At 49.6% G+C, this 25,741-nt stretch overlaps 1 protein-coding gene across 1 annotated transcript in view; it reads left to right on the top strand.

The window, feature by feature from the left end:
* LOC141157772 (uncharacterized) overlaps positions 1-25,741 on the top strand; it is a 96,830-nt gene that overhangs the window by 63,736 nt on the left and 7,353 nt on the right. The window contains exons 25-26 of the mRNA XM_073645301.1: positions 21,592-21,716; positions 22,080-22,142. Coding sequence (XP_073501402.1) covers positions 21,592-21,716; positions 22,080-22,142 — 188 coding nt within the window. The remainder of the gene's footprint in view (positions 1-21,591; positions 21,717-22,079; positions 22,143-25,741) is intronic.

Raw genomic sequence — 25,741 nt, forward strand, 5'->3', positions numbered from 1 at the left:
GCCATATTTAAACACCGCTCTGCTCATTGGTCGTGGTTACCGGTCACAAATAACCAGTATTATTGGCGCCAAATTTAAACCCCGCTCTGCTGATTAGTCGCGACCACTGGCCGTGACAAATCTGCGATATAGGCGCCAAATTTTAACACTGCTTTGCTAATTGGTCGCGGTTGCCGGCCTCAACCAATCAGCGATTTTGGCGCCAAATTTAAATACCGCTCTGCTGATTGCGCCCGGTCGGCCGCATACCTATTCTAGAATACCCGATGCGTTAGAATCGGGCCACCATCTAGTGCAGGGGTCTCAAACTCAATTTACCTGGGGGCCGCTGGAGGTAGATTCTGGGTAAGGCTGGGCCGCATCAAGTTTTCCACAAAAAATGCGCTTACAAAATATCATTATTCAGATTCAAATGTCTTTATTAACAGTTCTTTAACATTTAACTTTTAGAACATGAATGGACATAAACTGTTTGAACATGGCTTTATCTGCCTACTTCTTGCTGCTAGAGATCTGACAGCGCTTACTCTTGCATAGCCGAGCCACATTTGGCGTAAGTGAGGAAGCAGTTGAGACCCTCAGCACAGCTTGAAGATGAGCATCAGTAATTCTAGACCTGTACTTTGACTTATTGAAGTTCAAGGTAGAGAAGAGCTTTTCGCACAAGTATGTGCTCCCAAATAGACACATGGTCTGCTTGAACATTCGGGAAAGCTCAGGGAAGCTGGGGGGCAATTCTCTTAAAAATTGCCCAAGTTTGTCTGCTTTTCCACTCACATCCCTAAACTTGGCTTTGAGTTCAGAGTTACACTGCAGGTCAATGAGCTCTATTTGAAACACTGGAGGGGCATCTTGCACATCAAAGGAGAAGGGGTCTGCAAAAATTTGAAATGTGGCTCTGTGTCTCTTGAAGTCTGCAAATCTATGATCAAATTCCTCCTGTAGCCTCAAAATGACATCCACATACTCCTCATGACTGAATAGTGTGCCTGAATCAATGAGTGACTTGCATGCTGGGAAATGGCAAAGGTTTGTTTGAGAAAGCTGGTCTTTCCACAATATAAGTTTTGTAGAGAACGCTCTCACGCTGTCATAGGCAGCACTGACAAGTTGCCCCTGGCCTTGTAACCTCTTATTCAGTACATTAAGCTCATGTGCGATATCAACCAAAAAAGCTAAGTCCATGAGCCATTTTGGATCACTTAGCAAAGGAACAGAAGCCCCATCTTTCTCCATAAAAGCTTTCACTTCCGCTCTCAACTCAAAAAATCTCTTCAATACGTTTCCCCTGCTGAGCCAACGCACCTCGGTAAAGTAGAGCACATCCCCATATTCTGACTCTATTTCCTCTAAAATAGCACGAAACATTCTGTGTTTTAAGCCCCTGGATCTGATTTGGTTGATGCATTTCACAACGAAAGACATCACGTTGTCAAACTTCAGGCATTTGCTGCAAAGGGCCTGCTGATGGATAATGCAGTGCAGAGCAATGACCTCCTCTAAACCTTCCTCTTCCTTTTTTTTATTAACAAGTGCCACCAGTCCTTTTTTCCTCCCGATCATTGATGGCGCTCCATCAGTTGTTATTCCGACAAACTTCCTCCAAGGCAAACCAGCATTCTGAAAAGCATCACACAGCTGGTGAAATATCTCTTGGGCGGTGGTCTGGCCATGCATTGGAACTAGTGAGAGCAACTCCTCTGTGACTTCAAAATTGTCATCAACACCCCGGACATAGATTGCAAGCTGGGCAGTGTCGGTGATGTCTGTGGTCTCATCAAGAGCGACTGAGTATACACTGAAACATTTTATTTTCTCACACAGTTGATCATAAATGTCACTTGAAAGGTCAGAAATGCGCTCTGCCACGGTGTTGGAAGAAAGGCTGACGTTGCTAAACTGACCTTTCTTTTCTGGAGAGATAATACTTGCAGCCTGTAACATGCACTTTTTTATAAATTCCCCTTCTTTAAATGACTTTCCTGCTTTAGCAATCATCATACTAACTACGTAGCTGGCTTCGACTGCTGCATCATTCTCTTTGGTTGCTTTCTTAAAGAAATCTTGTTGCCTCAGCAGACATGTCTTAAGTTTAGCAACCTGGTTGGCTCTCTCATCTTCCTGGTACTTTGCATACTCCTCAGCATGTCTAGTTGTGTAATGACGCTTCAAATTGTATTCTTTGGGCACTGCAACTTTCTCTGTGCAAATAAGACAAGTTGGGATGCCCTTGTGCTCAATAAAGAAATATTGCTTTTCCCACTTTTCCTGAAATTGTCTGTGCTCATCATCAACCTTTCTCTTCACTGCAGGCTTTGAGCAAGACATATTTGGGGCTGCGTAGCAAAAACTTAGGCCTATGGTGCCTTGAGATACCCACTTCAGCACAAGGTGCTCTGGATGAGCGGAAATAGAGTTTCCCAGTCCCCCTAGCTGCCTAGCATGACCTTCGGCAACATTAAAGAGGACCTGATTTTTACTCACAGGAGTAGCCAAATACCTTTAGGGTGGGCACGCACCTGGTCTGGTTTATAAAAATAGCACTCCTCCACTCTGCTGTGCCCCCCTGTATATTTCTTGCCCTGTATGCTAATACTGAGCATCAAGGAGGAAGAGACGCCGGGGTTTCTCAATGGGCGTCTCCTTCTCCATGTGCCTCAATCCAATCACAGTGAGAGTCACAGCCAGGAAGAAAAAAACTCCTTGTCTGTGACACTCTTTGATGTGATTGGATCACAACACAGCCAGGGAGAAGGAGACGCCCATTGAGAAACCCCTGCGTCTCCTCCTCCCATGCAGGGCCTCCAATGGCAGAACGTCCTGTCGCCTGACTGGGAAGAAGAAGAAAAAAAGTGGGGCGTGGAGAGCGTGACTGACAGGCTGGAGAGCCTGTCAGTCACGCTCTCCACGCCCCACTTTTTTTTTCTTCCAAGCCTGCACTAGATTGAAAACAAAAGAAGAAGCTGCTGTCATGGCGTCTCCAGCGCAAGGGAAGCCCCGAGCTGGGAGACGTGTCTTCTCTATGAACGCGCCCTGTGCACCGAGGGGTCCCAAGCTCCTACCCCCCCCCCCCCGGTACTTGCCTCTCCGTGTCCCTCCCATCGAAGAAGATGAAGTCGCCGCTCTGAACGCACTTGGTGCAGGTCAGCCTCCGGCGGTGTTACACAGCGGGCAGCGCTCCACCGCCACTTACTCCCCCTGGTGAGACGCCGAGGTACTGTACTTGGCGGTGGAGCGCTGCCCGCTGTGTAATGTAGCACCCTGAGGATTCGGCTGCTACAGGGGTATTGCACCTCAACCCAGAGGTGTGATATTCCACTCCCGGGTAAGGATGGAGTGTGGAACTGAGCTCAGTTAGCTGCATGCACTACACACATCCCATTTCCGGGGAACAGACCGATGGTACTCCCACTAGAGAAATGTGCAGGTACGACAGTGTCTGTTCCTGGCTGGAGTGGGAGGGGGGTGGAACATCCCAGTAGTGTAGGGGCAGATAGGGGGAGCAGTCTGGGTAGTGCTAGGAGCTCATTGGGTGCTGGTCACCTGAGCTCACACATAGAGGGAGTATATAAGGTGGGCACCATCTTAGATCAGGGTCTTTGCAGAGGAGTCTTTTGTAGAAGGCTGGTCAGTCTGTCAGTCTTTTGCAGAGCAGTGGAGGAAAGCAGAGGAGCAGAGCAGCCCCAAGGCCAAGAGTGAGAGAGGAGAAAGAAGGACCCAGAGGGGGAGAAAGAAGGAACTCCAAGAGCCCAAATTAAATCAAAGGGTGAAGAGTTGGCACAAGGGTACCGGATCCCAAACTGGTGGAGGGCACTTATCCTTAGCCAGGAACCGGAGGCCGTGGGCAGAATCTGCCACGGCCACCCACTATATCCACCCGGAAGGCAGACCACGCATAGGGTCAGGGAACCCAGAGACAAGGGTTTACCACCAAGAGGCCCGAGGGAGCCGGACATAGGTGGATCCCTGGTGGGGAAGGCCAGAGACGAGGACAGGACAGAAAGGGAGCTCAGGACCACGCTCCAGAACTACTTGGGGGTTGGCCGAGTCCAGGACCTGGTGGACGCAGCACGGCTCGGGTGGTCACTCAAGGCCGGAGTGACCGGTACAAGAACAGCAGTAAGTAAACAAACCCTGAACTGCACAGCCCGACTCTGAGTCTCATTTCCATCCCCGCTGCACCACCACAACCCCCATCCTCTGCAACTGACCCCCTGAGGCTATACCCCTCCCGTTGGGGGTTATACTACCTGGGCTGCACAAACACCATCAGCCTCAGCGTACCCTGCTGCAGCGGCGGCCGTAGTGACCGCAATTCAACGGGTGGCGTAGTCGACAAAAAGAACTTTAGTAACATCAGTAAGGACTGCCACACACTGAGCTTGACACCCTGGGCACGGACCGGGTCACAGCCACTCGGAGACTACAACCCCCATCTGATCCGGCTCCGGGTATCCCCAACAACACTGGCCCAGGGGGCGCGTCAACTTTGGCGTAGTCGGCAGGATAACGTGCCCGCAACAACCGGGTACTGCGTGCCTGAAGAAAAGTTCACCGTTACCTTAACAAGAAGTCTCCCGCCGGTTCCGGAGGGTCCCCGCCAACGGGCCCCATCACAGGTCGTTTCCCGCCGGTTGTCCGCCATTTGCAGCTTTTTCCCGCCATCCATGGAGTTTCCCGCCACTGGGAGACGATTCCCGCCATTTCCAAAGATTTCCCGCCTTGGAAGAGCGGACGCCATTATGGGCGTGCCAGAGGGTGGCAAGAGGCCACCTCCCATCGTGGGCCAGGTCGAAGAATGGCGCCAAAAGCGGAAACCGCGCCCACCAACAGAGACTGTGATGCTGGAAGTGTCCATCAGCGTAAGAGAACTGCCCCTGGAACTGACAAGCACCACGTTGCCCCGGGACCACCCTCGATGTGGGCGGAGACAGAAGAAGAGAACAAAGATGGGTGTCGCTTGGAGCAGTCTGGAGAGAGCGCACCCGGAGACAAGACGTCTGGAGGAGAGTCCAGAGAGAGCCTACCCGGAGATGGAGGGAGAGCCAGGCAGCACCGACCCAGCGGTCAGGAGCCTGATGCGGGCCGCCACTCCAGGCAGCACCGACCCAGTGGTCAGGAGCCTGTTGCAGGTCGCCACTCCAGAAGGCCTGCTGGAGATCCTAGCACAGCTCCCCCGAGACCGGGAGTGTGCACAGACCGCGCTGGAGGGCCTCGCACGGAGGATGGCCCGGGTGCAGCGAGAGACGTTAGCAGAATGGAGCCGTGAGATGGCCCAGCAGACAAGAACCCGTCAGCGGAGCACGCCACCCGAGACGAGGAGACAGACCGCCTCTGAGGATGGCGCAGGAGGACTGAAGGCCGGAGACGGCGCCGAGAAGGGAGCCGAACGAAAGGAGGCAGGTAAAGGGGACGTCACTACCCCGAGCCGGGAAACCGCGTGCCTGCCCCAGCTCCCCGTCGCAGAGCCCGAAGTACCCCCCACCGTGCCCGTCGCTGCAACGTCACCGCCGCAGACTAGGCCTCAAACGGGAGCCGCGACCCCTGTGACGTCACACGCCTCGACCCCGAGCGTGGCCAAGCAGGAAATACCACCGGCCTGGTCGCAAGGCCTAGTACCCCCGGGCGCCGCAATACCAACAGCGCCCCCTACCTCCGCGGAGCCCCCGGCCTGGTCGCAGGGCCAAGTAACACAGGGCGCCGCCGTTCTTACGGTGCCCTTTACTTTCAAGGTGCCCCAGGCCTGGTCGCAAGGCCTGGTTAACCCGGGCGCCGCTACCACCACGGCGCCCATAACACCTAAAGTACCGCACCTGGGTGAGGACCTGTTCGCCCAGCATACGTGCCCGGATGGGCAGCCCTTCGTATGGCCCCAGGAATACATCCAGCTGGAGCTGCAAAAAGCAAGGGCCATGTGCGAACCCCTGATCCCGGCTCCAAAGCCCATAAAGAGGATCTCGCCCCCGCTAGAAGAGACCCAGTTTGAGTGGGATCCCACCGGAGAAGACCTCATGGGGTTCACTCAGGAGACTCGGGCAGCCGCAGCGGAGCGTGCAGAGTGCTGCCGCCAGCAGCTCGAGGTCTTTGAGAGGGAGCGGAGAGAGAGGCGGGTCCGGGAACAGCAAGCACAGATAAGGAGCGCGGAGCAGAAGAGCCGGACCAGGAGGAATCCCCGTGCAGCTCATGGTCCCCCTTCCACCGGGACTGTGATAAAATTCAACATGCAGCACGGATGGGGCTTTATCAGAGACCATCATACCCCCGGCGACGTCTTTGTGACCCGCAGAGACGTAGAAAGCCATCTGCCGGAGGGACACAGAGGTCGTGACCTGTATGTAGGGGACGAGGTCACCTTCACCCGGCACAAGTGTGCCAAAGGACCCTACGCCCTCCATGTGCATCGCCTGACGGAGGAGGAGCTGCGGTGTGAGGAGGAGCAAGAGGACCCGGACGGGTCTGAAACTGAAACTGTCCACAAAGAAGGAGCAGGAGGACGCCGTCGTTGAGTACGGTAGTGAGAGACTGTATAAAGTTGCCCGTCGGGGTACCAAGAATTGTTACTTAGATAAAATATAGTCCCCGTTGGGACCAGCCAAGAGTGAACTGTTAACCCCGTGTGTCCCTATTCTCACTGACCGAGGACTGAGAGCGGTCAATCCTCCCTAATACCTGGCCGAGGACTGAGAGCGGCCATATCCCCTGTATATAGTTGCGCTTCCTAAAGCGCCCCCTACCGGTTTTATAGGAAACCGTGTTTCTTCAAGAGACTGTCGCACTTTACCCGGTCACAAGTTGCACCGTGGCCGGAGGAACAAGAGTGTTATTTATGATAAGTTTTATATGAAAAGTTTATGCTGATAATATATGATGTCTTATATGTTTATGTTATGAAAAAAAAAAAAAAAGTATGTTTGTGGATGTTTATATCTTACAGCCCGAGGACGTGCTGTGATTTACCAGGGGGGAATGTAGCACCCTGAGGATTCGGCTGCTACAGGGGTATTGCACCTCAACCCAGAGGTGTGATATTCCACTCCCGGGTAAGGATGGAGTGTGGAACTGAGCTCAGTTAGCTGCATGCACTACACACATCCCATTTCCGGGGAACAGACCGATGGTACTCCCACTAGAGAAATGTGCAGGTACGACAGTGTCTGTTCCTGGCTGGAGTGGGAGGGGGGTGGAACATCCCAGTAGTGTAGGGGCAGATAGGGGGAGCAGTCTGGGTAGTGCTAGGAGCTCATTGGGTGCTGGTCACCTGAGCTCACACATAGAGGGAGTATATAAGGTGGGCACCATCTTAGATCAGGGTCTTTGCAGAGGAGTCTTTTGTAGAAGGCTGGTCAGTCTGTCAGTCTTTTGCAGAGCAGTGGAGGAAAGCAGAGGAGCAGAGCAGCCCCAAGGCCAAGAGTGAGAGAGGAGAAAGAAGGACCCAGAGGGGGAGAAAGAAGGAACTCCAAGAGCCCAAATTAAATCAAAGGGTGAAGAGTTGGCACAAGGGTACCGGATCCCAAACTGGTGGAGGGCACTTATCCTTAGCCAGGAACCGGAGGCCGTGGGCAGAATCTGCCACGGCCACCCACTATATCCACCCGGAAGGCAGACCACGCATAGGGTCAGGGAACCCAGAGACAAGGGTTTACCACCAAGAGGCCCGAGGGAGCCGGACATAGGTGGATCCCTGGTGGGGAAGGCCAGAGACGAGGACAGGACAGAAAGGGAGCTCAGGACCACGCTCCAGAACTACTTGGGGGTTGGCCGAGTCCAGGACCTGGTGGACGCAGCACGGCTCGGGTGGTCACTCAAGGCCGGAGTGACCGGTACAAGAACAGCAGTAAGTAAACAAACCCTGAACTGCACAGCCCGACTCTGAGTCTCATTTCCATCCCCGCTGCACCACCACAACCCCCATCCTCTGCAACTGACCCCCTGAGGCTATACCCCTCCCGTTGGGGGTTATACTACCTGGGCTGCACAAACACCATCAGCCTCAGCGGACCCTGCTGCAGCGGCGGCCGTAGTGACCGCAATTCAACGGGTGGCGTAGTCGACATAAAGAACTTTAGTAACATCAGTAAGGACTGCCACACACTGAGCTTGACACCCTGGGCACGGACCGGGTCACAGCCACTCGGAGACTACAACCCCCATCTGATCCGGCTCCGGGTATCCCCAACAACACTGGCCCAGGGGGCGCGTCATGTAACACCGCCGGAGGCTGACCTGCACCAAGTGCATTCAGAGCGGCGACTTCATCTTCTTCAAGTACCGGAGGGAAGGGGACTAAGGTGGCTAAGTGCTTTTCCAGGCGGGGGGCCGCAAAATATTGTCCCGCGGGCCGCAGTTGGCCCGCGGGCCGCGAGTTTGAGACCCCTGATCTAGTGTATTATTTTCTAGGTTCTTCAAAGTAGCCACCTTTTGCTTTGATGACTGCTTTGCACACTCTTGGCATTCTCTTGATGAGCTTCAAGAGGTAGTCACTAGTGTTGAGCGAACATGCTCGACACTGCTCGGTACTCGCCCGAGCATCACGCTACTCGGGATGTTCGGCGAGCACCGAGCATTTCCGGGTTACTCGGGCGGGAGCTCGGGTCTCCGCCCTGCATGTTTGGCGCTCTTTACAGAGCCAATGAACATGCAGGGATTGCCAGCCAGTCACTGTAATGCTGCAGCCATGTTGGTTGTGGGCATTACAGTGATTGGCTGGCCGCACAGCGTCACCTCGAGTATTTAAAACGGGGCGCCGCCATCTTGGACACAGTCGCTCAGGATTAGACAGTGTAGGGACAGCGCTGCTGATTTAGGGAGAGATATAAACTGTGAAATAGTTAGTGTAGGGTCTGTAAAGGCTGCCAGAACAAACAAACAGTCCTTTTCAGGATTAATATCCATCCCAGATACCAGGCAGGCAGGCTGTATAGGAGACACAGTGGTTATACCAGCAAACGCTGCATTACAGTCCTGTGTGCTCCTGTTGCTGAAATTGCTGGACTTAGCACCAGGTGTCGGGGGACAGGAAAAATCCTTTCTTTTCCATCTAAATCCTCCTTTTTTTTTCCTCCTTCACATTGTACAAATACCCGTCTTATTAACCTTTTGGTGTGTCCCCCCCCCCCCAAAAAAAAAAGGTTGTCTCTGATTTTTCAGACACAAATATAACTGTTGAAAATAGTCTGGTGTAGGCTAGGGAAACAGAAGTGTTGTTTTGCACTTCCACGGTTCAAACCTCTGTATTATCCATTTTGGGCCATTTGTATCTAAAAAAAAAAACAGTTTGAGTGTGTCGCTCACTGTTCAGCCGCAAATATCTCTATTTAAAAAAGTGTGGTATACCCCAGAAAGCAATAACTGTGGTTTTGCCATCCCACGGTAAAAAATCTCTATTATTCAGGTTTTGGTAGTTTTTTCCGGAAAGAAAAACAGTAGTGTCTCCTGACTGTTGTGACACAAAAATATATCTGTTGAAAATAGTCTTGTGTATGCCCGACATCCCAGTGTGGTTTCACAGTTCCACGGGTCAAATCGCTGTACTATCCAGTTTTGGGCCTTTGGTATCTAAAAAAAAAGCAGTTTGAGTGTGTCGCTCACTGTTCAGCCTCAAATATCTCTATTTAAAAAAGTGTGGTATACCCCAGTAAACAATAACTGTGGTTTTGCCATCCCACGGTAAAAAATCTCTATTATTCAGGTTTTGGTAGTTTTTTCCGTAAAGAAAAACAGTAGTGTCTCCTGACTGTTGTGACACAAAAATATATCTGTTGAAAATAGTCTTGTGTAGGCCCGACATCCCAGTGTGGTTTCGCAGTTCCACGGGTCAAATCGCTGTACTATCCAGTTTTGGGCCTTTGGTATCTAAAAAAAAAGCAGTTTGAGTGTGTCACTCACTGTTCAGCCGCAAATATCTCTATTTAAAAAAGTGTGGTATACTCCAGTAAACAATAACTGTGGTTTTCCTCTTCCACGGTTCTAATCTACTCTTTATTACCCTTTTTCCATTGATAGTGCAAGTGTAAGCTATTTTACTTCATTTACAATGGGCAAGGCGCGTGGCAAGGGACGTTCTGGTGATGGTTCGTGCAGAGGACGGGGCCGTGGCCAAGGTGAAAATGTGCCACAACCAACAGCCACATCTTCTCGCTCCCACTTCTTGACCGAATTACTAGGGAAGCACAGAACAATACCAGTATTGAGAACTGATCAGTGTGAACAGGTTATTAATTGGATAGCAGATAATACTTCCAGTTACCTGGTCACCACCTCCGGTCTGTCTTCCACACGGTCAACTCTTAGTAGCCGTGAGTCTCGACTGCATACTCCTCCTCACCCTGATGCTCCTTCCTCCCACCATGCCGAGTGTCGTCAGACAGCAAGTGATCCCACACTTGGACACTCTGAAGAGCTGTTCACTGGTCCATTTCCATATTTGGGCCCCTCGCCTGATACGCTTGAAGTGGTGGAAGAGGAGATCCCATGTTGAGATGCCCAAATATTTGAACAGCCACGGCCACAGGAAGTCGACGTTGGCAATCTGTCACAAGAGGTGGACGATGACGAGACACAATTGCCAGGAAGTGAGGAGGAGGATCGTGGTACGCAAGTGGAAGAGGAGGAGGTGGTGGATGATCTAGTAACTGACCCAACGTGGAAGGAGGATATGCAGAGTGAGGCCAGCAGCACACAGGGGGAGGGAGGCAGAGTACCCCAACAGGCAGGAAGAAGCAGTGTGGTGGCCGCAGACAGAAGGCAGGCAACCGTTCCCCGTAACACCAACACGAGGGACGTTGCCAGTACAAGCGGTAGGTCTTCCAGAGTCTGGAATTATTTTAAAGACTCTGCTGATTACCCCAAAAAGGCCATATGTTCCACCTGCCATGCCAGCATCAGCAGGGGTGACAAAACTACCAGCCTGACCACCACCAGCATGATCAGGCACATGGCAGCAAAGCACCCGACTTTGTGGGGCGAAACCCAGGGTCCACGACCAGTGTCAGCGGGTGTCACCACAGCTTCTTCCACTGTTGTGTGTGCAATAGAACCCCCTGTTGTGTGTGCAAGGCAATCCTCTGTCTATACTGCATGTAAAGATACCCTTCCTCTCAGTCTTCACTTGTTATGGCAGTTTCTCAAGAAACAGCATCAACGTCCACGTCCCACCGCAGCGTTCAATTGTCCATATCCCAGACCTTTGAACGAAAGCGGAAATTCGCAACTAACACCCCACAGGCCACAGTCCTAAATTAGCACATTTCACGACTGCTTGCATTGGAAATGCTGCCTTTTAGGCTGGTGGAGACGGAATCCTTCCGCAATCTTATGGCGGTGGCCGTCCCTCGGTACTCGGTCCCTAGCCGACACTATTTTGCCCGGTGTGCCATCCCCGCACTACACAAGCACGTGTCCCAAAGCATCTGCCGTGCCATCAACAACGCAGTTACTGGGAGAGTCCACCTGACAACGGACACGTGGACAAGTGCTTGTGGCCTTGACGGTACATCTCTCTGACGGCACACTGGGTAAACATAGTGGAAGCTGGGACCCAGTCGGACCTTGGGACGGAACACATCCTCCCCACACCGAGGATTGCGGGCCCTATGTCAGTCAGAGTTGCCCTCACAGTGTACAGCTCCTGCGCATCCTCCTCCTCCTCCTCCTCCTCATGTTCAGCCTCCATCTCAGATATCACCACATCAGTTACAAGCTGGAAGCACTGCAGTACTGCCTCAGCCAAGCGGCAACAGGCTGTGCTGAAACTCATAAGCTTAGGTGTGGACAGCTGTGAAAGAGCAGGCAGATCTGTGGCTGAGACCGCTGAACCTACATCCCGGCATGGTCGTGTGTGACAATGGCCGTAACCTGGTGGCGGCTCTGAGGCGAGGTGAGATCACACATGTACCATGCCTGGCTCATGTGCTTAACCTTGTGGTTCAGCGGTTTCTTAAATCGTACCCCGAGTTGCCAGATCTGCTCGTGAAAGTACGCCGCCTGTCAGCTCATTTTCGCAAGTCGGCTACAGCTTCCGCCGCCCTTGCTGTGTTGCAGCAGCGTTTGCAGCTTCCGGAACACCGACTGGTGTGTGATGTCCCCACACGTTGGAACTCTACCCTCCACATGTTGCAAAGGATTTGTGAGCAGAAGAGAGCAGTTGTGGAGTACCAGCTGCAACAAGGCCGTCGATATTCAGGTCAGACTCCACACATAAGACCTCAGGAGTGGACCTGGATGTCTGACATATGTACCATCCTGACAAACTTTGAGGAGGTCACCAAGATGGTGAGTGGCGATGACGCCATCATTAGTATCAGCATCCCACTTGCCTGTCTTTTGCAACGCTCTCTGCAGAGAATTAAAGAGGAGGCATTGCAGCCAGAGTATGATGAGATGGATCAAGAAGCCGTAGCGGGCGATTACACACAGCCCAGCCTCATCTCATCCCAACGTGCATTGGGGGACAATGAGGGAGAGGAGGAGGGGGAGGAGGAGGAAGAACAGGAGCTGCTATCATGCGTTGTAGACGGTAGTACCTGTACAGGTGTCATACCGTCGGTTCAGCGTGGGTGGCCTGAGGACAGGGGGGGAGGAGGAAGAGGAGGAGGAGAGCATGGTCAGTCGTCATCTTGGTGAGGACACGGAAATCTTGCCCGTTACCAGTCTGGCACGCATGGCTGACTTTATGTTACGCTGCCTTAACCGTGACCCTCGCGTTGTCAAAATGTTGGGTGACAGTCATTACTGGTTGGTGACACTTGTAGACCCCCCGCTACAAGGAGAACTTTCACTCTCTTATTCCTGAGGTGGAGAGGTCTACAAAAATGGAGGCCCTTGCTGCAGAACTCTTAAAAAAATTCCCATCTGAACACGCTAGCGGCAGAGGTCACAGTTCGTTGCCCAACCAAGGCGTACAGGCGAGAGAGATGCAACTCCAATCCAGCAGAGGCAGGGGAACACTGTCAACGTTCTGGGACAGTTTTCTGACACCCGCCCAGCTTACAGGCCCTGAGGCGCGGGGTACTCTCACAAGGAGTGGAAAGTTTCAAAAGATGGTGAGGGAGTACCTTGCCGATCGTACCAGCGTCCTCCGTGATTCCTCTGTGCCTTTTAATTATTGGGTATCCAAGCTGGACACTTGGAATGAACTCGCTCTGTACGCCTTGGAGGTCCTGGCCTGCCCTGCCGCTAGCGTGTTATCGGAGCGTGTTTTTAGTGCCGCTGGGGGAATTATAACTGATAAGCGCACTCGCCTGTCAACTGACAATGCTGACAAGCTGACCCTTATCAAAATGAACAAGGGTTGGATTGGGCCAGACTTCTCATCACCACCAAATGACAGCAGAGTAACATAAAGTCAAATCCACTGTGTTATTTCGGGAGGTGTATTCACATGCACCGCTTCACACCCACACATGGGTATACGCTTCCTCGTTTCGGCTGTTTAATCTTCTTCTCCTTATCCTCAGCCTCCACCACCACTATACCACCAGGGTGCCAGCATTGCAAGTTCCTCCGTCCTAATTTTTGGCAGCTTTTGCTGGGAAAGCATAAGCAAATACTATGGGACACCCACTCCCCAATAATGGGACTTATGTTTGCAATATGCTGTACTGCATGGCTCTTGTAAGGGGCATTGCAAGTTGCTCCGTCCTAATTTTTGGCAGCTTTTGCTGGGAAAGCATAAGCAAATACTATGGGACACCCACTCCCCAATAATGGGACTTATGTTTGTAATATGCTGTACTGCATGGCTCTTGTAAGGGGCATTGCAAGTTGCTCCGTCCTAATTTTTTGGCAGCTTTTGCTGGGAAAGCATAAGCAAATACTATGGGACACCCACTCCCCAATAATGGGACTTATGTTTGTAATATGCTGTACTGCATGTGACGCGCCCCCTGGGCCGTGTGTACACGTGTGTGGGATACCCGGTGCCGGGTCTCTGGGGTCTGTAGTCTCCGTGGCGGTGACCCGGTCCCGTGGCTCAGGCTGGTCAAACCAGTGGCAGTCTTTCTTAGGTTTTGAGGTTAATTGTCCAACTGCGCCACCCGTGGATTGCGGTCAGGGAGTACCACCGCTGCGAGGCAGACCGCTGAGGCTGGTGTTGTGTGCGCAGCATAGAATGGGATAACTCCCCTCGGGAGGAGTATAGCCTCAGGGCAGTGAGTGTGGATGATGGGGGTGATGGTGCACGAGCGCAGCAGGAATGACTCAGAGTCTTTGCAGTGCAGTTCAGGGTCTTTACTGATGATTATAAGGTAGACCCTCCCGGGAGTACTGGCTAGCATAAGAGGCCTGGTCAGTCTGTGAGCAAGCAGGAGTTCCTCTGGCCAGGTGGAGTTGTAGGCCTCCCCGTCTGTCTGCACTCTTCCTGGCTACCTTGCTGTAAGCGGGTAGAAGTAGCCCACGTCCCTGAGTGTACCGTGTAGTGCTCACCCGTATGGCTGGTGACTTGGGGCCTTCTGTTAGCCTCCGCTCCACGACGGCGGTGCTGGTCCCTTGCTTGTGACTGAGCCTCCGGGCTTCTATGGCCAGAGGACCTGAAATCCCCTGCCGGCTGGTTTCTGCTGCTGGATATATAAGTCCTCACAGCTTCGGACTCCTGTGTCCGGTTCCTATTGTCTTCTGCCAGGGCGAGCTCTGCTCAGCTTCCAGCCCCTGGTCTTTAGCTCCTAGCTCCTACAGAGCTCCTTGCTGTTACTTTCCCTTGCTCTCACTCTGACTGTTCTCTGACTCACTCAACCCCGCCCCAGATCCAGTTTATAAGGGCAGAATTCTCCCCTCCCAGGATTGGGGCAGGAGGATGTTGCATGTTTAAGGGATCCTGACCAGGAAACCTCCCACTAGCTATCCGACGTAATATCTCTATTACTGTGGTGACCAGACCCCTGGGGTGCCACACATGGCTCTTGTAAGGGGCATTGCAGTTCCTCATAATTTTTGGAAAGCCTTCCATTCACAGCTTAGGCCAACAGTGCACGGGAGACCCAGTTGCTATAAATGGAAAAAAAGGTTTAGTTAACGCCCTCTGACCTCCATGTCATTTCCAAGGGGCATTGGAGTGGCTCGAAATTTTTGGTAGGCATTGCACTCACTGTATGCCCAATAACTGTGTAGCCGAACCGCTCCTTTTGTTACAGAAACATATCCTACAAGACATATCTGGTTGACTGGCCTGATATTGATGTCAATGGTCCCTGTTCCTCCTGCTCTTTCTCCTTTGCCACTACCTCATCCATCATTTGTCACCTGAAGCTTTGTTTTAACGGGAGTCATAGAACTTGGATAGTAGCAGGAAAACATCCAGCAATCCTCTGAGGAGGTAGGATATGCGCCAAAACACTGACCACCTCAGGCCTAGCCGCTACTACATACATGCGCTTGCATTACAACAAAACAAAGCAGATGCTAACTTCTATCATCCTCATCATGCTCCTCACCTTGGCACTCTCAACTCCCCTGATGGAGAAGCCAGGGCCCACCGGAGGAGTCTGATAGTCCGGTGGGCTCGGCCAATGCTGCCCTAAAGCAGGCCAGGCTAAGAAAAGTGTGGGAAAGGTTACCGGGACAAATAGGGGTGGCTGGGGACCGAGTATGGACACCCGACCACCCCCTGGAGGCTGGGGAGCAAGCGGGGACACCCGGCCACCAGGCGGCTGGGGACTGAGTATGGATACCAGGCCGCCGACACAGCCATGGTGTGGTGGCCAGATTCCACCTCCACATGCCTAAAAGGCCCAACTTAAAGTGCAAGCAAGCAAGCAAGCAGTATGGTATTGCAGCCTGGGGGTGGGTGGGTGGCAGGCTGCATACTTGCGCTTGAATTGCAAGGAATGGGAGAGGTACAATTGAACACTGCCCTGGGACAAGGACTTGAATGGGGATAGTTGCAAGTCTGCAACGACAGGTGCAAGGTGGGAGGCATCTTCGCATGTACCATGAACAGGGGTTTGGCATGCACACACTACAGCGGAATAGGCTCTCCTTCCCACTAAATGCACTGGGGAAGGCACAGGTAATGTTTTGGTATACGCGCTTAATCTTATGTATAAGGCACACCAGGACAAATATGGGCGGCTGGGGACTGAGTATGGATACCTCGCTGCCGAAGCAGCCATGAGGTAGTGGCCAGCTTCGGCCTCCTCCAAACTAAAAGACCCCATTTCAAGTGCAAGCTAGCAGTATGGAATTGCAGTCTGGGGGTGGGTGGGTGGCAGGCTGCACACTTACACTTGCATTAAAAGAAAACATAGCAGATGCTAACTTCTGTCATCATCATCATGCTCCTCACCTTGGCACTCTCAACTCCACCGGTGGAGAAGTCAGGGCCCACCGGAGGAGTCTGGTTCTCTGGTGGGCTCGTCCAATGCTGCCTAAAGCAGGCCGGGCTAAGAAAAGTGTGTGGGGGGATGTTCCAAGGAGAAATAGGGGCGGCTGGGGACCGTTTATGGACACCCGGCTGCCCCCAGGCGGCTGGGGACCGTGTGTGGACACCCGGCCGCGGGGCGGCTGGGGACCGAGTATGGACACCCGGCTGCCGGGCGGCTGGGGACTGAGTATGGATTCCAGGCTGCCAACACAGCCATGACGTGGTGGCCAGATTCCGCCTCCACATGCCTAAAAAGCCCAATTTCAAGTTCAAGCAAGCAAGCAGTATGGTATTGCAGCCTGGGGGTGGGTGGGTGGCAGGCTGCATACTTGAGCTTGTATTGCAAGGAATGGGGGAGGTACAATTGAACACTGCCCTGGGACTAGAACTTGCATGGGGATAGTTGCAAGTCTGCATCTTCTGATGCGGTAAGGATCACTTATGATGGGCACACTTTTAGACAGTGACCTGGGAGTCAGAGATGCTTCCAGGGGTCTTCCCCATGCTGTTCCCTTGTCTTTTCAGCACTTTATGCATGTGTCACACATCACATGGCCAGATAAGGTTGTAAAATGTTAAAATGACATTTCACGGTGAATGCATTTGTCATAGTTGAAAGCAATACAAAAGTGCAAAAACTCATAAAAAATGCTACTTGTGAACATAGCCGAAGGTGTGGAGGAGTATTTTTGTTTTTGGTCATTTATTTTAACTTATACACAAGTCTTTACCCTGGAAAGGATGTTCCTTAACATATTTCACAGGAAAAAAGTTTCACTTTCGTTTTTGAACGTTTTATTGTGAGCCTGTAAAAGTGGCTTAATACCTCTGACCACGTTGTTGACAGCAGTGACCTGGGGGTCAGAAATGCTTCCTGGGGCGATCCCCATGCTGTCCCCATGTCATTTGAGCACTGTCACTAGCGTTTTGGGCACTTGTTAGGCTTTTAAAAGACTGCCGGGGGTGCACCGCAAAAATGCTCGAGTCTCCCATAGACTAACATTGGGCTCGTTGCTCGGGTCGAGCACCCGAGTATCACGGCGAGCTCGGCCCGAGCTTCGAGCACCCGAGCATTTTAGTGCTCGCTCAACACTAGTAGTCAGTGGAAATGGTCTTCCAACAATCTTGAAGGAGTTCCCAGAGATGCTTAGCACTTGTTGGCCCTTTTGCCTTCACTTTGCGGTCCAGCTCACCGCAAACCATCTCGATTGGGTTCAGGTCAGGTGACTGTGGAGGCCAGGTCATCTGGCGTAGCCCCCCATCACTCTCCTTCTTGGTCAAATAGCCCTTACACAGCCTGATGCCTTCAGTGTGAATGTACAATTTTCATAGTCATGAAAATACAGAAATATCTTTAAATGAGAAGGTGTGTCCAAACTTTTGGTCTGTACTGTAGATTTTGGGTGTTTTCCTTCTGTTGCATAGATTTTGAGTGTTTTCTTCTATTGCATAGATTTTGGGTATTTTCCTTTTGTTGCATAGATTTTGGGTGTTTTCCTTCTGTTGTATAGATTTTGGATGTTTTCCTACTTTTGCATAGATTTTGAGTGTTTTCTTCTATTGCATAGATTTTGGATGTTTTCCTTGTGTTGCATAGACTTGGGGTATTTTCCTTCTGTTGCATAGATTGTGGGTGTTTTCCTTGTGTTGCGTGGATTTTGGGTGTTTTCCTTTTGTTGCATAGACTTGGGGGTATTTTCCTTCTGTCGCATGGATTTTGGGTGTTTTATTTCTGTTGCATAGATTTTGGGTGTTTTCCTTGTGTTGCATAGATTTTGGGTGTTTTCCTTGTGTTGCATGGATTTTGGGTGTTTTCCTTGTGTTGCATGGATTTTGGGTGTTTCCCTTCGGTTGCATGGATTTTGGGTATTTTTCTTCTGTTGCATAGATTTGGGGTATTTTCCTTCTGTTGCATAGATTTTGGGTGTTTTCCTTGTGTTGCATGGATTTTGGGTATTTTCTTCCTGTTGCATAGATTTTGGATGTTTTCCTTCTGTTGCATAGACTTGGGGTATTTTCCTTCTGTTGCATGGATTTTGGGTGTTTTCCTTCTGAAGAATAGATTTTGGGTACTTTCCTTCAGTTGCATACAGTGGGTACGGAAAGTATTCAGACCCCTTTAAATTTTTCACTCTTTGCTTCATTGCAGCCATTTGGTAAATTCTAAAAAGTTCAATTTTTTTTCTCATTAAAGTACACTCTCTTGACTGAAAAAAAAAAACAGAAATGTAGAAATCTTTGCAAATTTATTAAAAAAGATTTTGGATTTTGATTTTTTTAGATTTTGGTTGTTTTCCTTCTATTGCATGGATTTTAACTATTTTCCTTCTGTTGTATAGATTTGGCGTATTTTCCTTCTGTTGCATATATTTTGGGTGTTTTCCTTCTGTTGCATAGAGTTTGAATATTTTCCTTCTGTTCCATAGAATTTGGGTATTTTCCTTCTGGTGCATATATTTTGGGTGTTTTCCTTCTGGTGCATAGATTTTGGGTGTTTTCCTCCTGTTGCATGGATTTTGGGTGTTTTCCTTCTGTTGCATGGATTTTGGGTGTTTTCCTTCTGTTGCATGGATTTTGGGTGCTTTTTTTCTTCTATTCGCATGGCTTTTGGGGGTTTTCCTTCTGTTGCATAAATGTTGGGTGTTTTCCTTCTATTTGCATGGATTTGGGGTGTTTTCCTTCTGTTATATGGATTTTGGGTGTTTTCCTTCTGTTGCATGGATTTTGGCTATTTTCCTTCTGTTGTATGGATTTTGGGTGTTTTCCTTCTCTTGCGTGGATTTTTGGTGTTTTCCTTCTGTTGCATAGATTTTGGGTGTTTTCCTTCTGTTGCATGGATTTGGGGTGTTTTCCTTCTGTTGCATAGATTTTGGCTATGTTCCTTCTGTTGCATAGATTTTGGGTGTTTTCCTTCTCTTGCATAGGTTTTGGGTGTTTTCCTTCTGTTGCATGGATTTTGAGTATTTTCCTTCTCTTGCAAAGATTTTGGGTGTTTTCCTTTTGTTGCATAACTTTTGGGGCTTTTCCTTCTGTTGCACATATTTTGGGTGTTTTCCTTTTGTTGCATAGATTTTGGGTGTTTTCCTTTTCTGTTGTATAGATTTGAGGTGTTTTCCTTCTGTTGCATAGATTTTGGGTGTTTTGCTTCTGTTGCATAAATTTTGGGTGTTTTCCTTCTGTTGCATGGATTTTGGCTATTTTCCTTCTCTTGCATAGGTTTTGGGTGTTTTCCTTCTGTTGTATGGATTTTTGATATTTTCCTTCTGTTGCATAACTTTTGGGTGTTTTCCTTCTGTTGCATAGATTTTGGGTGTTTTCCTTCTGTTGCATAGATTTTGGGTGCTAACCTTCTGTTGCATAGATTTTGGGTGTTTTCCTTCTGTTGCATGGATTTTTTATATTTTCCGCCTGTTGCATAGATTTATGGTGTTTTCCCTCTGTTGCATAGATTTTGTGTGTTTTCCTTCTGTTGCATAGATTTTGGGTGTTTTCCTTCTGTTCCATAAATTTTGGGTGTTTTCCTTCTGTTGCATGGATTTTGGCTATTTTCCTTCTGTTGCATAGATTTTGGGTGTTTTCCTTCTGTTGCATAGATTTTGGCTATGTTCCTTCTGTTGCATAGATTTTGGGTGTTTTCCTTCTCTTGCATAGGTTTTGGGTGTTTTCCTTCTGTTGCATGGATTTTGAGTATTTTCCTTCTCTTGCAAAGATTTTGGGTGTTTTCCTTTTGTTGCATAACTTTTGGGGCTTTTCCTTCTGTTGCACATATTTTGGGTGTTTTCCTTTTGTTGCATAGATTTTGGGTGTTTTCCTTTTCTGTTGTATAGATTTGAGGTGTTTTCCTTCTGTTGCATAGATTTTGGGTGTTTTGCTTCTGTTGCATAAATTTTGGGTGTTTTCCTTCTGTTGCATGGATTTTGGCTATTTTCCTTCTCTTGCATAGGTTTTGGGTGTTTTCCTTCTGTTGTATGGATTTTTGATATTTTCCTTCTGTTGCATAACTTTTGGGTGTTTTCCTTCTGTTGCATAGATTTTGGGTGTTTTCCTTCTGTTGCATAGATTTTGGGTGCTAACCTTCTGTTGCATAGATTTTGGGTGTTTTCCTTCTGTTGCATGGATTTTTTATATTTTCCGCCTGTTGCATAGATTTATGGTGTTTTCCCTCTGTTGCATAGATTTTGTGTGTTTTCCTTCTGTTGCATAGATTTTGGGTGTTTTCCTTCTGTTCCATAAATTTTGGGTGTTTTCCTTCTGTTGCATGGATTTTGGCTATTTTCCTTCTGTTGCATAGATTTTGGGTGTTTTCCTTCTGTTGCATAGATTTTGTGTGTTTTTTCCTTTTGCTGCATTGATTTTGGGTGTTTTCCTTCTGTTGCATGGATTTTGTATGTTTTTTCCTTTTGTTGCATATATTTTGGGTGTTTTCCTTCTGTTGCATGGATTTTGGGTGTTTTTTCCTTTTGTTGCATAGATTTTGGGTGTTTTCCTTCTGTTGTATGGATTTTTGGTATTTTCCTTCTGTTGCATAGATTTTGGGTGTTTTCCTTCTGTTGTATGGATTTTTTATATTTTCCCCCTGTTGCATAGATTTATGGTGTTTTCCCTCTGTTGCATAGATTTTGTGTGTTTTCCTTCTGTTGCATAGATTTTGGGTGTTATCCTTCTGTTGCATAGATTTTGGGTGTTATCCTTCTGTTGCATGGATTTTGGGTGTATTATTTTTTCTATTCGCATGGCTTTCGGAGGTTTTCCTTCTGTTTGCACATGCTTCCTTCCATGCTCTGTAAAACGTACTGATTAGCACAGAATCCTTCCCCATCTGCATCATTTCCTTGTCTCCAGGCATTGCTGCTTTATTGCAGTGCAGCATCCTCTAGTGTTTAGTGCATTTACAGGGGATCTATCACCATATTTCACAATAAATGCTGCATACATTAAAAGATGTTTTAAACCTGATGAGGCCGGTGTGCCTACTTTAAGATCCATTGAGTAATGGTATAACATTTTTTTTGTTTAAGTTTTCCCATCTGGTAATAAAATTAGCATTTTATAAATCCAGCTAGCCCCAGAACCTGGTGACAGATTAGAAGGCTTCTAAGTGCCAGCCAAGGGCAAGTAATGGTGGCTGCTGTCTATTCTCTCCCCCTGAGTAAAGTCTTCAGTGATTAACTGTAAATTTTGCAGAAGAAAACTCCCAATAAACTGCAACATTTAATTCCTTTTGTCCTTGCTGACAGGTCAGCTTGTGGACTCTGCAGAATTTGGGGTCCCCCCTCTGCCGTGGGATATCACCATTCTGGTCCCAGCTTTATTCAAAGATGGAGAAGCCAAGATGCCCGTCCCTCATACGTCTTCCTTGAAGGTAAGCTGCCAATATATGGGAGGCCTTTTCCTCACCACTGACCCTGCTGCACCTTCCCCCAAAAATGCAATAAAATGCAGTCAAACATTGCAGGTTCCCCACAATGGCACCAACAAAAACTAGAGCTCGACACACAGAAAACAACACCCCCCATCCCCACACCGCTGCATCAAAGGGAAAATAAAGTTATTGCTCTTGGAAGAAGTGGAGGAAAAAATAAAAATTGTTGCGTCCTTAAAGGGTTAATTACCGTTGTCACTCTGGTTGGACGCCATTTTGCGTATCTCCATTATATTTCTGCAGCAGATTTCATTTTTTTTACTCTGCGTAATAATAAGATCCTTGGTCCCTCTGTTGTTTCAGACTTGTCCCCAGTGTCTAGGAACCTGCAGAACCGTCTGCAAGAAATGTCATGGGACCGGTAAGGTGAGTGCTAAGTATGAGGAACAAGTTATCTCAAGTCCGTGGAGCGGGTCACTGACTGCAGGAAATAAAACCTGAAACACATCATCAGGTGACTATAGACGCTGACCTCCTCCGTCTGAACAGAATATATGTAAATATATGTAATGGGAGAGAGTCAGGCGCTCGGACTGGAGGAAGGAGACTTCATGTGACTCTCCTCTCCTCGGGACGTGACCCTCCGCTCCTTGGGACGTGACCCTCCGCTCCCCGGGACATGACCCTCCGCTCCTCTGGACGTGACCTTCCGCTCCCTTGGACCTGACCTTCCGCTCCCTTGGACCTGACCCTCCGCTCCTCTGGACATGACCCTCCTCTACCCTTGACCTGATACTCCGCTCCTCTGGACATGACCCTCCTCTACCCTTGACCTGATACTCCACTCCTCTGGACGTGACCCTCCACTCCTCTGGACGTGACCCTCCGCTCCCTTGGACGTGACCCTCCGCTCCCTTGGACGTGACCCTCTGGTCCCTTGGACCTGACCCTCCGCTCCCTTGGACCTGACAGTCCGCTCCTCTGGACATGACCCTCCTCTACCCTTGACCTGATACTCCACTCCTCTGGACGTGACCCTCCGCTCCCTTGGACGTGACCCTCCGCTCCCTTGGACGTGACCCTCTGGTCCCTTGGACCTGACCCTCCGCTACCTTGGACCTGACAGTCCGCTCCTCTGGACATGACCCTCCTCTACCCTAGACCTGATACTCCACTCCTCTGGACGTGACCCTCCACTCCTCTGGACGTGAACCTCCGCTCCTCTGGACGTGAACCTCCGCTCCCTTGGACCTGACCCTCCGCTCCTCTGGACATGACCCTCCACTACCCTTGACCCGATACTCCACTCCTCTGGACGTGACCCTCCGCTCCTCTGGAAGTGACCCTCCGCTACCCTTATAAACAGAAAAAACTGACCGGCACATCCAAAACAAGAAATGGGTGTGAACAGATGCTTACTAGGAGCAGCTTCCTCCATATACAACTAACAAACAAAGCAGCACTCTGCAACGCTAAGTATGCGAACATGAAATATATGAAATTTGAATAGCATTACTGCTCTAGAAAATAGAAATAACTGAGAAATCTTAGCACATAAATTGGCCAATTCATGTGTACTTGGTAGCCACGGTAAGGCGCTTCTTAATACCAGGAACCTGCCTGTGTGAACTCCTCTCTAAGAGACCAAAGTCTGCATGTGTATGGGAAGGTAAGATCTTGCTGTAATTAAACGCCTTATTGTGGCTACCAGGTAAACATGAATTGGCCAACTTATGTGCTAAGATTTCTCAGTTATTTCTATTTTCTAGAGCAATACTGTAATGTTGTTCACATTTCATATATTTTATGTTTGCATACCTAGCGTTGCAGAGTGCTACTTTATTTGTTAGTTACCTCCAATACCATTGACCTGATACTCCGCTCCTGTGGACATGACCCTCCACTCCTCTGGATGTGACTGTGACGATACAGCTTAAATCTTAATAAGCCAGATAATTAGATTTGTTAATCCAAGAGAAATACCTTATTGTGTTTTATTAGAGATTGCTGGCTGTGTTTTATTAATGTTCTGCTTGCTCGTCAGTTTATGTACACTAATTTAACTGGTAAAGTGTCCAGCATTCCACTAATCTCATTAGTATCTCAGGAGCCTCTAACCATTGTTTAAAAATCGTCTAGGCCCATTGTGAAAGTGTTGAAAGAAGATCCGGTGGAGCCTTCACCACAGGGAGTCTCACATGTAGACCCAGGTGATGTGGTCGACATGAGAAAGATATCTCCACTAATGCACACTTAGCTTTGGGGGAGGGAGGGTGAGAGCAGTTCTGCCATTCCAGAGAAGCGGAAGGGACATGTGTTTTTTGTAGTAGTCAGACTTGGGACAGAGAATGAGAAAGACTTTAGAAGGAGAATGAGAGACATCCTTCAGGACAGCAGATGGATTGCATAGCTTTACCCAAAGAGACACAGATTTGAATTCTATATGATTCTAGCCTAAGGATACGGCCCTGACTGGAAAGATACGGATCTGCTCCATTAACTATCATAGAGACTATGGATACATTTTGGGGAGACCAGGAGAGGACAAAGAAGTCACCTGGCCCCATTAGATATGTTGTTTGGAGTTGCCAGGAGGGACCCACCGGTCACCTGCAACCCACGGAGACATTCGGAGAAGCAAGATTGGGACCCACCGGTCATCTGGCCCCATGGAAACTCTTGGAGAGGTCAGGGTGGGACCCTTGGATCTCCTGGTTTTGTACCTTGATGAACTGCTAGCTTCCTAAACTTGCCACACTGTTTTACCCTCACCCTGCATTGTTTGAGTAGCGTTACGCCCACGGAAGACCCCGGGTCTTCACAGTGACCCTCCCCTCCTCTGGACGTGATCCTACGCTTCTCTGGATGTGACCCTCCGCTCCTCTGGATGTGACCCTCCGCTCCTCTGGATATGACCCTCCGCTTCCTTGGACCTGACGCTCCGCTTCTTTGTACATGACCCTCCGCTCATGTGAACGTGACCGTCCGCTCCCCTTTACGTGTCCCATCCGTTCCTCTGGACGTGACCCATCCGTTCCCCTGGACGTGACCCACCGCTCCTCTGGACGTGACCCTCCGCTCCTCTGGACTTGACCCTCTGCTCCTCTGGACGTGACCCTCCTGTGAAGACCCGGGGTCTTCCGTGGGTGTAACGCTACTCAGACAACACAGGGTGTAGATAAAACAGCATGACAAAACTCTATTGAACCACAAAGGGGACAATAAATACACAGAACAGTCTCAGAAAATACCCAAGATGGTACAACATTACACAGTGTCACCTTTGCTTCTCCGCCCACCTGGGATAGAACAGCTGCGACTTTGGAGACTTCCAGGGCCGACTACCTCAACCAGTGGTAACCCGCTTCTGGCGGGCCCCCACAGAGAGAAGGTAGCGGCAAGCTTAGGAAGCTAGCAGTCCATCGAGGTACAAGACCAGGAGACCCGAGGGTCCCAACCTCTCCGAGATTTTCCATGTGGCCAGACGACTGGTGGGTCCCTCCTGGCAACTCCAAACAACATATCCATGGGGCCAGGGACTTCCTCGTCGCACCCTGGTCTCCCCAAAATGTATCCATGTCTCTCTGATGGTCAAATGGAGCAGATCTGTATCTTTGCAGTCAGGGCCGATACCCTTAGACTAGAATCATGTAAAAGACAAATCTGTGTCTCTTTGGGTGCCATGCAATCCATTTGCTGTCCTCAAGGATGTCTCTATGTCTCTCATTCTCCTTGTAAAGTCTTTCTCACTCTCTGTCCCAAGTCAAACTGCTACAAAAACACATGTCCCTTCTGCTTCTCTGAGCTCAGCCCCCTGAATGGCAGAACTGTTCTCACCCTCCTCCCCCAAAGCTAAGTGTGCATTAGTGGAGGTATCTTTCTCAGGTCAACCGCATCACCTGGGTCTACATGTGAGACTCCCTATGGCGAAGGCTCTGCCGGATCTCTTTCAACACTTACACCTTTGGCCTAAACGATTTTTGAACAATGTTTAGAGGCTCCTGAGATACTAATGAGATTAGTGG

This window comes from Phyllobates terribilis, unplaced genomic scaffold, assembly GCF_046119375.1.
Source record: "Phyllobates terribilis strain yellow unplaced genomic scaffold, ASM4611937v1 Scaffold_8__6_contigs__length_399053987, whole genome shotgun sequence".
Lineage (NCBI taxonomy): Eukaryota > Metazoa > Chordata > Amphibia > Anura > Dendrobatidae > Phyllobates > Phyllobates terribilis.